The following is a 13,885-nucleotide window of genomic DNA, read 5'->3' on the forward strand; positions in this document are numbered from 1 at the left end:
ACCTGACAGACTGGCATCTGTTGTTACCACCGTCCAGGTAACCGGTAGAAAGGATTTCCCCTTCTGCAGGTTTTCGGGTATGAGCCACCAATTGAGGCTCTGATGCACCGCATGCGACAGGTGCATCGGAAAGTCTAATGCCTGAACCTTCTTGTTCCAGGTCGACAGAATACTGTGTTGCAGCATTCTTGAGTGAAACTGAGCATAGGGAACTGCTTCGAATGAAGACACCATCTTCCCTAGTAGCCTCATACAAAGGCGGACTGAGGGACCCTTCTTGGTCCTTACTGTCAGAATCAGCTCTCTCAAAGCAGTGATCTTTGCCTGGGGTAGAAATATTTTCTCCTGGCTTGTATCTATAATCAGACCTAAATACTCCAGTCTTCTTACTGGTTTTAGGAAAGACTTTTCTAAGTTGAGGATCCAACCCAGGTGTTCTAGATACCTGACCGTGGTCCTCAAGTTTCCCTTCAAAGAGGCTACCGACCGGTCTATCAAGAGCAGGTCGTCTAGGTATGCTATGACAGCTATACCCTGAGCCCTTAATCTGGCCAGAGGAGGAGCCAAGATCTTTGTGAACACTCGAGGTGCAGTGGCTATCCCGAAAGGCAGAGCCACAAACTGGAAATGGCGCCCTCCTACCTCGAAGCGCAGAAACTTCTGATGAGCAGGAAAAATGGGCACATGCAGATATGCATCTCTGATGTCTATTGATGCCAGAAATTCTCCTCCCTGCAGGGTGGGAACTACTGTTCGAATTGATTCCATGCGGAAGGATTGAATCCTTAGGAATCGGTTCAGATCCCTTAAGTCCAGAATGGGCCTGACATCCCCATTTGGCTTTTGGACCGTAAAAAGGTTGGAATAGAAGCCCAATCCCTGGTCCTTTGCGGGAACTATCATAATGACCTCCTGCGACAAAAGTCGCTCTAACGCTAGAAGGAGCGACTGCTTCTTCTCTGGGTCTCTGGGAACATTTGATCCGAGGAACCGAGGAGAGGGGAATTCCTGAAACTCCAGCTTGTACCCTAAGGTTACCGTGGAGATTACCCATCTGTCCTGGAAGTCCTCCTGCCAGAGCTCTGAGAACTGTCGCAGTCTTCCCCCCACTCGAGTGAGAGGGGGCGCCCCCTCGTGCAGAGGTCTTAATGTTTTGCCTAGTAGGCTTCTTTCCCCAGGACTTCTTTTGACCCTGGGGTTGACTCTTGTCTCTGGACCCCGATGGAGGCGGCCGTCGAGACTGCCTGGAGGCTGAAGCCCCCGGCGCTGGGGAAAGAGTCCGTTTGAAAGAGGGACGCTTACTCTTCTTCTTGACAGGTAAGAGAGTGCTTTTCCCACAAGAGATTCTCTTGATATAGTTATCCAAGTCCTCTCCAAATAACCTTGCACCACGAAATGGAAACCCAGCCAGTAGCTTCTTACATGGTGCTTCGGCTGACCAATTTTTCAACCATAGGATTCTACGTATATGCACCAACCCCAGTGAAAGACGGGAGGTTTGCACGATAGAATCTCTAATGGCGTCAACCACAAAGCATAAGGCCGCTGGAAGGTTAGCAAACCCCTGGGCCTGCTGTTCAGGTAATACTTTGATGACCTGCTTAACATGGTCTCTTAAGTATTGACAGACTCCAATCGCTGCTACTGCAGGTTGGGCCACTGATCCTGCTAAGGAGAAAACATCCTTCAATAGGGATTCCATCCTTTTATCTACAGGATCCCTGAGCATCTGAGCATTGTCTACAGGACAAGTCAGGCTATTATTTACGGAGGAAATGGCGGCATCAATAGCCGGTATTCCCCACATTTTAATAAACTTTTCTTCCATCGGATAAAGTGTTGAAAACTTTCTCGGCGGAAAAAAACGTTTGTCTGGGTGATCCCACTCAGAATAAATAAGCTTTTCAAGTAAAGTATGAACAGGAAAAGCATGTGCTGCTTGGAAAGGTTTCAGTGACCCCAAAGCAAAAGAGGATTCTTTAGCAGTTTCAGGTATGGGCAACTTAAATGTGGAGCGGACCAATCCAGTGAGGATCTGCACTAAGACTTTCTCCTCTTGGGAAGTCGCAGAGGGTCCCTCTCCACCTAAATCCTCCGAAGAGGAATCATCCATCCCATCCCGATCCTCTGAAAGGGATTCATCTCCTTTATCCCAGAGCTCCTCTGTCTGAGGGTCTTGGGGAACAGAGGAAAGCCTAGTGCGTTTTCTTCCACTGAGTGAAGAGGAAAAAACCTCTTGTGTAATATATACAGGGGCTGAAGTGCCAGAAGCAGGTGTAGCCCCTGACCCCGATGGCTCTCCCTGGCTAGCCGTCCCTGGCCCATCTTTAGGGGGGGAGGATGCTGCCGACAGGGGGCCCTCAGAACCTGAACGAGATCCCCTAGTGTCTCTGGTTCCTGGGGTGCTTGAACCTCTTCTACCCATAGTGCAAAGCAACAAGGTGTGAGGTATACAAATGAACACTGCCCGCTGAGCGATGTAGTCTGGCTAAAAGCCTTGCTACCCAATGCTCAGTCTGGTGTTACTTCAGTAAATGCTGCCTAGGAGAATGCCTGCGACCGTCAGCTCTGTGTCTCTCAGAAGGCTGAGTGCACCTGTACAGAGTGCCTTTAATAGCCTGCAGCTGGCCTGAGTGGGAGTCTAAGCACTCTGTGCTGACATCCCGCCCCCTCCTCTACCGCCCCCCCCCCCCTCGAGTTTTGAAAAAAACGAGCGCTTCCCGCGCTGCCGACTCTCCTGTCATGCTTCCGGAGAAAGGCTGGGGATGGGGGGGGGGTGGGGGGGGGGGAGGCTGGTAACAAGATCTGCCTGAACGGCTATCTTGAGAGATGGTGGCCATTAGGCCGCAGAGCCCGGGTGGTATAAACACTTTCTAGACCCCTGTGGCCCCTCTCTAGCCTGGGGGGGGAACATTCAAACATGAGAAATCCCCCTTTCCACCTTACCTGCTTGCAGCCTGCTTGAGACGCTGGGACATAAACAGCGATTACAACACCTGAGACAGAGTCAGCATGTGTAGGTTTGTGCTCTTGGCAGCCCCCGGTGGTCACAATAGGCATAGCATGCATTTACCTTAAAGGAGAAAAGCCACTAGAACTCAAAAATTCTGTGGAATCTCCTCTTACCTTATCCAGCCGCAGGGTGCTGTTTACACAGACCCAATCTTCACCTCTCACGGTGGGCTCCGTTTGAAAAAACCGTCAGAGACTGGGGCCCCCATCAGTAGGGGGATCCAACAGTTCTGGGACCGTAAAGCACCTCGCCAGAAATTAGGAAGTTTAAAGCCATTTTCTGATCTGCGGGGTCCAGCTCTCTAAAAAGAGAAGCATTACGGGTAAAACCTCGTTTCTTCGGACACGAGGCCCGGGTACCATTCAATTCGGCCATGAAAAGACACTTTGAATGGATCCGGTTCGCCTGGCTTGCCCCAGTATAGGATCTTAGGATATTCCCTTTGGAGCTCAGCACAGGACATCTTTACACGTCCATCACCTAAGACACTGGCGTAAAAACTGAGGTATCCCTGCAAGGGGGAGGGATTATATAGGGGGTTGAACTTCCTGATAGGGTGTGCCAGTGTCCAATCACCAGTGATACCTATATAACCCATCAGTAATTACTGTGGCTCTGTGTCCCGTGATGTTCGAGAAAGAAAAAGGACCAATTCAAACTGATCTCAGTGTAACCATGCTGTATTATTCCCACATGATTACAACCCTTATATTGTAGATTGTAGATATTCACTGCAGCTGTACAAGAGCTCTTCTTCTACTAACAGGAAGAGTTGAATCTCAAAGTTTTAATTCATAAAAGCGAAGGAGAACTTTTGTCTACTCATTATACATTCCTATAAATGGCTCAACCTGGCCAAATGTTAATCTTGTATGGATCTATAGCATTACAAAGGTCACAGTTGTGACCGTTTTTAGTTAACAAAATAAAACACGGAAACTGAATAAAAATACAGTGGCACTTCTACTTCTCATGTTTAAGAATAAATAAAAAATAGACCAAATAACAAAAAAGTTAGAAAATGCAACTCTTCATTCAGTACACAGTATCTGTCAGGTTTTCGCGGAAGCAGCCATTCTGTGCCTCAGCTTCTGCATAATAGTTCCAGGGCAGTCACTGACTACCTTGGTGCTAGTATGTGACAGGAGCCATGGAATGGATGCTTCAACCAAATTCTGTTCTTTAACACCAACATTACCTAAAAATTACAGCCATATTCAAAAGGGCAAAGCGTGATAACCTGGAACACCAGGTTACAGTCACCAGGAACAGTCTTTAAAGTGGTTGTAAACCATTCAAAATTTAGAATGAAGAAAGCATATCCCTCTATAAGTGTGTACTAGCCTTAATTTAAAGCCCCTAATGTGATTTCTGTCTCCTCCTATTTCTCAGCTGTCTGCATGACTCACTTCTGATAGGTCACAGGGACACCACAGAATCTTGGAAGGACTTCCACGCCTCCCCCTCCAGTACATGAAAGGTGATGGACAGGCTTTTCTGTGCATATTTCCCTGAGAGACCGTGTAGAGGGGGTATGGTCCTTTTCCTCCACTCAGGTCTCAGATTACACTCAGATTTCCTGTGCACTATGCAGTGCAGTGTGTGATGTCAGATCCCCACCCTCTGCCTGCTAGAGCTGACAGCCTTTGATCTGTGTGTTTTTGAAGCTGTAGAGAAGAGAGGGCAGCAGATCAAACAAACAAAATATTTCCCAGCCCACTTTCTGCCCAAAGGCTGGTAAGTGTGCTGGGAGTTTTTTTTTTGTTGGTTTGTTTCTGATGTGTTTCCCTTCTACGTGCACCTTACTGCAAAGGCCAGTCATAAGTTGGGGTGGTTGCCACTTTTTTGTACAGTTGGTTGTTTTGGGTGCGGGGACACACTGGATGCCTTTTGCTCCCCTTGTGCTCTTGCTGGGCATCATGTGCATCCCTGTTCCTTCAAGGAGGGGTGGGGCTCCTTCCAGGCACACCTACCCTTAATCTATCCATGCTATATGTGTTCCTATTTAGGAGACTGTGAAAATGATAGGGTTAAGACTGCCGTATACAGAGGAGCCTTGATGTGGGTACCTCAGCTTATGCATATATTTGCAAATGCGTGCAAACAAAACCCTCTGCTTTTAAAATAAATTGCTAGACAGGGTCAAATTGGTTGTTTTGCAGGCCAGCTGGTAAATGTGCTAGGAAATCATTTGTTTGTTTCTGCTAGTTATAGGTTGGGGCCAATTTTTTATGCTGCAGATAAACAGGTACAGCTTCATTGGATTTGTTTCACAGGATTTGTTTAATCTCTGTGCATCACCTGAAGCCAGTCACTTCAGTGGGTTTACAACCACTTTAATCTTGCTTCAGTGTAAAACCTAACTAGTTCCTTAAAATGACTGCACTTCATTCAGTACCACCCTATCTTACTGAATATGGCTGTAAATTGAAAAAAATTTAAGACAGGCAAAAGTAAAATGGGCAGAAACAATGAAAGTAGTTAGGGAAGGATATCCACCAGCATAAGGCAGTGTCAAGAAAAGCCAGAGGAATAAAGGCCAGGGATGCGAGATCAGACTGTGCCTAAACCAGAAATGGAGCAAAGAGATGACAAGGAAGAGACATTAGAAAGTTGGCAACTATTCCATGATTGAGACAATAAAGTACAGCATTTGCTTGGTTAGGATGCGGACTGCCCCCTAGGTTTTGTCTATGCTACTACATAGATGGGACTAACTGTATCCACACCTAACAACCACCAAGTCCTAACTAAACAGAATCTCTTCTAAGACACCATACTAAAAACACCAAATACATTTCATAAGACCCTTCAAAGTAAATTAGAAAACAGAAAAATATTGGAAATGTATATAAAGAGGAACTCCAATCTAAAATGTTTTTTCTATAGTTTATAATAGTATTTACATGTCTTGATTTCTAAAGCCGGGAAGACTGCCAAGATCTAAATTAGTGATCTCCTAAACATGAAGCCCAGATGTTTTTTTTCACATGTGTGTGTACTTGCCCTGCTTTAAGGTAAAACTCTTGCCAAAACTTTTTTTTATGAATTTAAATGGGGAAAAAGTAAAACATCAGTCAGGTTTTTCATAATGTCTATGTTTCCACTGGGGAAAATGTGGAGAACACAAAGGTCCTTTTTTAACAAAGATAATGTATGTGTATATAAAATATATATATATATATACATACATACATACATACATACACACACACACACACACACACACACTGTATAAAAAACATAAAAATTGCGAGGTTGTCCTTTAACAAGGAACACGACACAATGCATTTGCAAAACAGATATATTTAACAAAAAGGCAAAGATAGAAAACTAATGATTCCCCACATTATACATGTTTGTAATATACCTATAAGTCATAGCAACAAGGGTTAAGAGGTTCTCCTAGAAGAGTTAAAATCATTGTATTTAACCACATAAAAAGGTACTGCTTGCTGCAGGGGATTGTGTGCGACTGAGCACATACAGTGGGGACGGAAAGTATTCAGACCCCCTTAAATTTTTCACTCTTTGTTATATTGCATTTGGTAAAATCATAAAATATACGCACACACACACACACATGTACACACACACACGTGGACAGTATCTCACAAAAAGGGAGTACACCCCTCACATTTTTGTAAATGTTTTATTATGTTATCCTGTGACAACACTGAAGAAATTACACTTTGCTATAATGTAAAGTAGTGAGTGTACAGCCTGTATAACAGTATAAATCTCCTGTCCCCTCAAAATAACTTAACACACAGCTATTAATGTCTAAACCTCTAGCAACAAAAGCGAGTACACCCCTAAGTGAAAATGTCCAAATTGGGCCCAAAGTGTCAATATTTTGTGTGGCCACCATTATTTGCCAGCACTGCCTTAACCCTCTTCAGCATGGAGTTCACCAGAGCTTCACAGGTTGCCACTGAAGTCCTCTTCCACTCCTCCATGACGACATCACAGAGCTGGTGGATGTTAGAGACCTTGCGCTCCTCCACCATCCGTTTGAGGATGCCCCACAGAAGCTCAATAGGGTTTAGGTCTGGAGACATGCTTGGCCAGTCCATCACCTTTACCCTCAGCTTCTTTAGCAAGGCAGTGGTCATCTTGGAGGTGTGTTTGGGGTTGTTATTTTGGAATACTGCCCTGAGGCGCAGTCTCCAAAGGGAGGGGAATCATGCTCTGCTTCAGTATGTTGCAGTACATGTTGGCATTAATGGTTCCCTCAATGAACTGTAGCGCCCCAGTGGTGGCAGCACTCATGCAGCCCCAGATCATGACCTTCCCACCACCATGCTTGACTGTAGGCAAGACACACTTGTCTATGTACTCCTCACCTGGTTGCCGCCACACATGCTTGACTCCATCTGAACCAAATAAGTTTATCTTGGTCTCATCAGACCACAGGACATGGTTCCAGCAATCCATATCCTTAGTCTGCTTGTCTTCAGCAAACTGTTTGCGGGCTTTCTTGTGCATCATCTTTAGAAGAGGCTTCCTTCTGGGACGACAGCCATGCAGACCAATTTGACGCAGCGTGCAGCATACGGTCTGAGCACTGACAGGCTGCCCCACCCCTTTAAAATCTGCAGCAAAGCTGACAGCACTCATAAGTTTATTTCCCAAACACAACCTCTGGATATGACGCTAAGCACATGCACTCAACTTCTTTGGTCGACCATGGGGAGGCCTGTTCTGAGATGAACCTGTCCTGTTTAACCGCTGTATGGTCTTGGCCATCGTGCTGCAGCTCAGTTTCAGGGCCTTGGTAATCTTCTTATAGTCTAGGACATCTTTATGTAGAGCAACAATTCTTTTATTTTTCAGATCCTCAGAGAGTTCATTGCCATGAGGTGCCATGTTGAACTTCCAGTGACCAGTATGAGCAAGTGAGAGCGATAACACCAAATTTAACACACCTGCTACCTTGTAACACTAACGAGTCACATGACACCGGGGAGGGAAAATGGCTAATTGGGCCCAATTTCAACATTTTCACTTAGGGGTGTACTTACTTTTGTTGCCAGTGGTTTAGACATTAATGGCTGTGTGTTGAGTTATTTTGAGGGGACAGAAAATTTACACTGTTATACAAGCTGTACACTCACTACTTTACATTGTAGCAAAGTGTCATTTCTTCACACACACACACACACACTGGACAGCAAGCAATTAAGCAACCTAGGGTTATCCAAAAACAGTCACCAATAGGAGAGGGCACAACTAAACATTAGAATAACTAGCCAAGTGAAACAAGCAAGAAGCAGACCAAGGACATTAAACAGCCTCTTACAGAACCTCTTGGCTGAAACTGGCATCTGCGGAAGCAGATATCCACTTTGTAAAGGCCAAGTTCCATTTAGAGGGCCGTGTTCACTTTTTAAAAAAAATAAAATAAATGCATTTTTTGCAGGTAATAGATGGGCATATAATAATAATAATAATAAAAAATTTAGGAGCCTACAGAGGATTTCAGATATCTGGCCTGAAACAGAAAACAGCAGCTATTGATAGTAACAGTCTTCCGATTTAATAAAAATATGAAGGGAAGGAAAAAGCATTCCCCTTAAAATGGTTCTAAAGGCAAACGGTGTTTTAGCCTAATGCTTTTTCTGCATCAAGGTAAAAAGCAAAAAAAAAAGAAAAAAAAACCCACCACAACTTTCAATAGCAGCTCCCCCCCGTCTCCTCGTGGGCCTTAAAGGGGTTGTAAACCCTCCTAGTTTTTCCCCTCAATGCATTCTATGCATTGAGGGGAAAAACTATTGTAGTGCACCAGCCCCCCCATTTTACTTACCTAAGCCCGTTCGTTCCCATGCCAGAGACACATACACCCTCTCTAGCTGCTGTCTCGGCTCTTGATTAGATAGATTGATAGCAACGCAGCCATTGGCTCCCGCTGCTGTCAATCAAATCAAATGACGCGGGTGTCGGGGGAGCAGTACCGAGTCCTGCTGTCTGTGTCTATGAACACAACAGCAGGACATGGGAGCGCACCCGCATGGGTGCCCCGTAGGAAAGCGCTTCTTCGATGGGTCACTCGATGCGGGGAGGAGCCAGGAGCGCCACAGAGGGACCCCAGAAGAGGATCGGGGCCACTCTGTGCAAAACCAACTGCACAGAGGTAAGTATGACATGTTTATTATTTTAAAAAGAAAAAAAAGGGAACCTTTAGTGTTCCTTTAAACACTTACTGCAGTCAAGAGCTGTCCTATCTAAAGCAGCTCTTTTCCTGTATTTACAGGAGCCATTGGCTCCTGCTGCTGTCAATCAAATCCTATAAGGAGGGAGCGGAGGGCGGGGCCAAGCTGTGCGTGTCTAAGGATGCACACAGCTCGGCTTGGGAGTGTACCTGCATGAGTGACCCCATAGCAAGCTGTACTTGGAGGAAAGGAGGAGGATTGGAGAGTGCACGTGTGGAATCCCAGAAAAGTGGGTAAGAGCCGCTGTGAAAAAATTTTGCGCAAAGCAGCTACTGTAAGCAGAACATCTTTTTTATCGTAACAAAAAAAAAAGTTAGGTTTTGCAACCATTTTAAGAACACTAAACAAAACTGAGCAGGAATAGTGCAACAGGAGCTTTAGTCCCTAGGGCCTGGCCTCTACTGAGTGCCTAGTGTCCATTTCTCCTGCTGGCCGCAGTAAAACTCTAGATTGCCTAATGGAAGCAGTGTCTCGATGGATGATAGATAAAAGGCCAACTCTTTCCTGGAGATTAATTTTAGCTGGTGCACTCACATTCATTTGAATATGCAATATGTATTTTTTTCATCACAGAGGCCATTGCTTTCTAGGTTGAACACAGATGACAGGTTTGGTGATGGAGAACAACTCAAAGCTTAATTCAAACAATTGTGGCGCACCTAGTAGTCGACAAAGTGCCATCATGTATAAGGTATTTCTTTTAAGGATATTATATGTGAGCTATAAGCCCAGGAACCAGAAATGAAGTCACAGTTAATAAGATATTTGAGACTGAGCACTCACAATACATATCAATAACACAAATTCATGCATTCACAACACGTGATGAGATGCACATTGGCCTGGTATATTACCTAGATCTTGGGGGAAGCCATAAAAATTACTGGCATAAGAAAGCATTCCAGAACCACTTTGATCTTGCCTCCTAAAAGCAAACCATTTTTACTTTTTTTTCCTTGCCTGCTAAAAGCAAACCATTTGGTACTTTGTCCTTCCCTTTTAAAGATAAACAATCTGGTGCTTTTTTTCCTTGAATGAATTAGCCTGAAAGTCCGTCTAGCAGTGGAGATAATTTAATGGATACTAAAATAAAAGAATGAAGATACTACAACAGGCGCATGAGAATACATGGCAGCTAAAAGGATATCCAAAAGAGAATGCAGGCATCAATCAATGACAGAGCCAGGTGTGCTATCAATGCTACGGTACTGAAGAAATGCTGGAGCAGAGATCAAGAGAGCACATGGTATTAATGTCATGGGGACAAGCAAATGTTAGTGACGAGCAAGTATGACAAGGCATGCTTCACAGATTACATTAAGTTTAATTCATGTAACAACACATGATCTTTAACATGTTACTGCATTGTACATTACCTATACAGTTTTTTGTGTGTCAAGGTACACTACCAGACCATTAAAAAAGGATGGGCCTTTATACACAAAACCGCATGCATGTATACACCCACAAGTGTGAGTGGGGAACCCCCTACCTTCCCCTACTTGTAAGCTGCCAATGAGCTTTTATACCACATTTGCTGCGTTGGCGTCTAAAGTAAAGGATCCACAAATTCCTGTAGATCACTACTATGGGAAAACACACTTACATAATGGTTAAAAAGTATAACTAAAAGGCAAACCTTTTAGACAGTGTGGAAAAGGATTAGAACACCTATTAAGAATTTATTGCCATCTGTCCTCCACATTATTAACATTCAGCCAATTTGTCCTGTTTACCATTATTATTGAAAATGAAAATCCCAAATTTTGAGTTATTCCCAGAAAATATAGGGCAAATCTTCCAACCTGTGGGGTTGGAAGATTAATTTAATTTGCAGGGATTTCCTGTTTGGGCTATTGGACAGGAAGTGAAAGACCCAATGGGACACATATGGCAAAAAAACTAACAGTGGTTATATCCCTCCCACAAAAAAAGATAAGATTTGCCCATAGTTCTACTTTAATTTGTAAGCATTGCAGCACTTCCCCATGTTCAATTTCTACCAGGGACATTATGTGTATGGAGTTTGTATGTGTTCCCCAGGTTTACACGCTTGGTTTCCGCCAACAAACCTAAAACAATGATGAAACGTATTCCACTACGTGTGTATTGTTAAGCTGGGGACATTAGGCTGTAATTTTACATGGACACAGACACAAATTGTTAGAGCATTCTATGTGCTAAAAATTAAGTTGCTAAATGAAGAGTAGCTTACTGTAAATTGAAAATAAATCAGTAGCACAGATTCTGGTGGCAACATCTTCTAGGCCACAGAAATACATAGAAAAGCCAATGTATGATGAATAAAAGCTGTGTGCAGCTATGTGAGGCTGACAGTCTGGGCACCTCCCTGAGTTCACCTTTCAGATCATTAACTTTAAGGCCACATGTACACTTGTTCATCATTTACCGCGGCAAACTGCAAAATCGTGCCCCGTTTTTGCATTTTCCCGCGGCTGGTGGTCAAAATGTTCCTATCCTGAAACATGATTCTGTTGCATTCATGAGAGGGAGGTTGGACCTCACCTAACCACAGCAGCTCTTAAATACTGCTAAAAGCCTATGTGTACATTGACATTTGGTCTCATTGGTTATGAGCATTGAGATAGCAGCGACCTCAGTTTATGCATTTTCCCAATTTGGATAGTGACTCATGCGCCCGGACTTTTTTGTGTGTACATTGACACATAGGCTTTTATGGAGTTGAGTTTAGGAGCTCTGGCAAAAAAAGCCTAAAGCTCCTAAACACAAGTTTAGGAGTTGCTAGTGTACATGAAGCCTAATATGCACGTAACAGCCTCCCAGTCACACAAGGTTTTCCTGACGACATGAGAATATTTTAGAAAAGGGCTACTGGCTACACTTTAAACAATTGATTACCTGACCCAGATGTCTGCACCCTGATGAGATCCCATCTTTTCATGACAGAAGATCCTACCCATCTATCTAATTTCCCACAGACAATGTCCACCCATATTGGCTGTATCATGAGTGCACTATTCTATTTGGGTTTATACATTGTCAATACATTTAACACCATTGTTACTGGTAGTTATAGGCAAGACAGTCGTGGAAAGCTGCTGAACATTCAGAGGTTACTTACAATACACTACCCCCCCACCCCAACACATATATGTCTAGTTCTTGTCTGGATGTCTACCCCGTTTCCTTTATTGTATAGTTTTAATGGGAGATAAGGTTGTAAATTGTGTCCTTTATTATACTCTGCAACACACTTTGTTGTACAGTAAGTGTAGTTTCTATTTCTATACAAGAATCTAATAAAAAGTGACTATTAAAAAAGAAACAAACAAAAAACTGCTTCAATTGGATCTAGAGAAGAGTATTTATACTCACTCTCCATAACACAAAGCAGTTATTGGTGCCCGAGACACCCATCATCAGCACTGGGTGTGGGCTTAAAGCAGGAGTAGGCAACCTTAAAGTGGTGGACATCTACCCGAATAGCACGGATCATCAAAGATCACTGGGCATAGTGTTGCCTCCTCACACCACATTTAAACCTCTAATTGCAGTACTACCGTGTCACAAACGCATGCTTTACATAGCAATCATGGGTTTAAATCAGGTGGTGAGAAGGCAACATATTGCCTCCTCACCAGCTAACACACGCTCAGATCACTTTTCAGAGGAGTAACACTTGCACAAGCCCTTAGTTGCATTCAGCAACGGCACCTTAGGGCTCGTAACACAGCAGGATATAATAGAAGTCTATGGCTAAGTGCAGCAAACCCGCAGGACAGCTGCAGGTACTGTGCCCTACACCCATTGTGTGGATGAACTGCAGCACGTCAGTGTGAAAAAAGCTATATATACTATTATGCCCGGTGTATTGCTTCACACTGACCTGAAGATCTTTCCTTTCCTGCTGCTGGCACCACTCTGGAGACAGCTACCTGGCATAAGAGCTGGAGAGTAGTTGGTATCACTCCGCATGGGACAGGAGCCAGCACTACAGAGGAGGCATCGGCTTTCGTGACTACAGGCTCCCTACTACAGCTTTAACCTTACAACTAGTCGCTCTGCATTGCACTCTGTTTGATGCTCTGGAATGGCAGGTCAGCAATCCCAGACCGAGATCTACCAGTCACCTGTCCACGATCTACTGTTTGCTGACCCGCAGCTTAAAGTGATATTAAAGGCAATTTTTGGGGGGGTTTTAAAATAAGAAACATGTTATACTTAGCTGCTCTGCACAGTGGTTTTGCACAGAGCAGCCCTGATACTATTCTTCTTGGGTCCCTTGCTGGCACTCCTGGCCCCTCACTTTTGCTGAGTGCCCCCAGAGCAAGCAGCTTGCAATGGAGGCACCAAAGCAGGCTTACTCCCGAGCCGCTGCTTTGTGGGTCCATTCACACAGAGAGCAGCAGCTCGGCCCCACCCCCCTCTCCACATTGGCTTACTGCCTGTGATTGACAGCAGTGGGAGCCATTGGCTCCCACTGCTGTCCCAGCCCATGTGGAGGGAGAGTCCCAGCCGAGGCTCTTGTGCACATCGCTGGATCGGGATGGAGCTCAGGTAAGTATTAGTGGGGCTGAGGGGGTTGCCATACAGACAAGGTTTTTTTACCTTTATGCATGAAGGTAAAAAAAAAACCTTGAGCCTTTAGAACCACTTTAAGTCTATATAAACAATGAAC

General features: G+C 44.4%; 1 protein-coding gene across 2 annotated transcripts in view; it reads right to left on the reverse strand.

Moving 5' to 3' along the window:
• TMEM87A (transmembrane protein 87A) overlaps positions 1 to 13,885 on the reverse strand; it is a 160,647-nt gene that overhangs the window by 38,529 nt on the left and 108,233 nt on the right. Inside the window, exon 12 of one of the 2 annotated variants that reach the window (XM_073610611.1) lies at positions 5,507 to 5,577. In XM_073610611.1, the coding sequence (XP_073466712.1) occupies positions 5,507 to 5,577 (71 nt within the window). Of the gene's footprint in view, positions 1 to 5,506; positions 5,578 to 10,370; positions 10,445 to 13,885 lie in introns of both variants that reach the window. The other variant, XM_073610610.1, reaches the window with a different exon arrangement.

This window comes from Aquarana catesbeiana, linkage group LG13 (genome assembly GCF_042186555.1).
Source record: "Aquarana catesbeiana isolate 2022-GZ linkage group LG13, ASM4218655v1, whole genome shotgun sequence".
Classification (NCBI taxonomy): domain Eukaryota; kingdom Metazoa; phylum Chordata; class Amphibia; order Anura; family Ranidae; genus Aquarana; species Aquarana catesbeiana.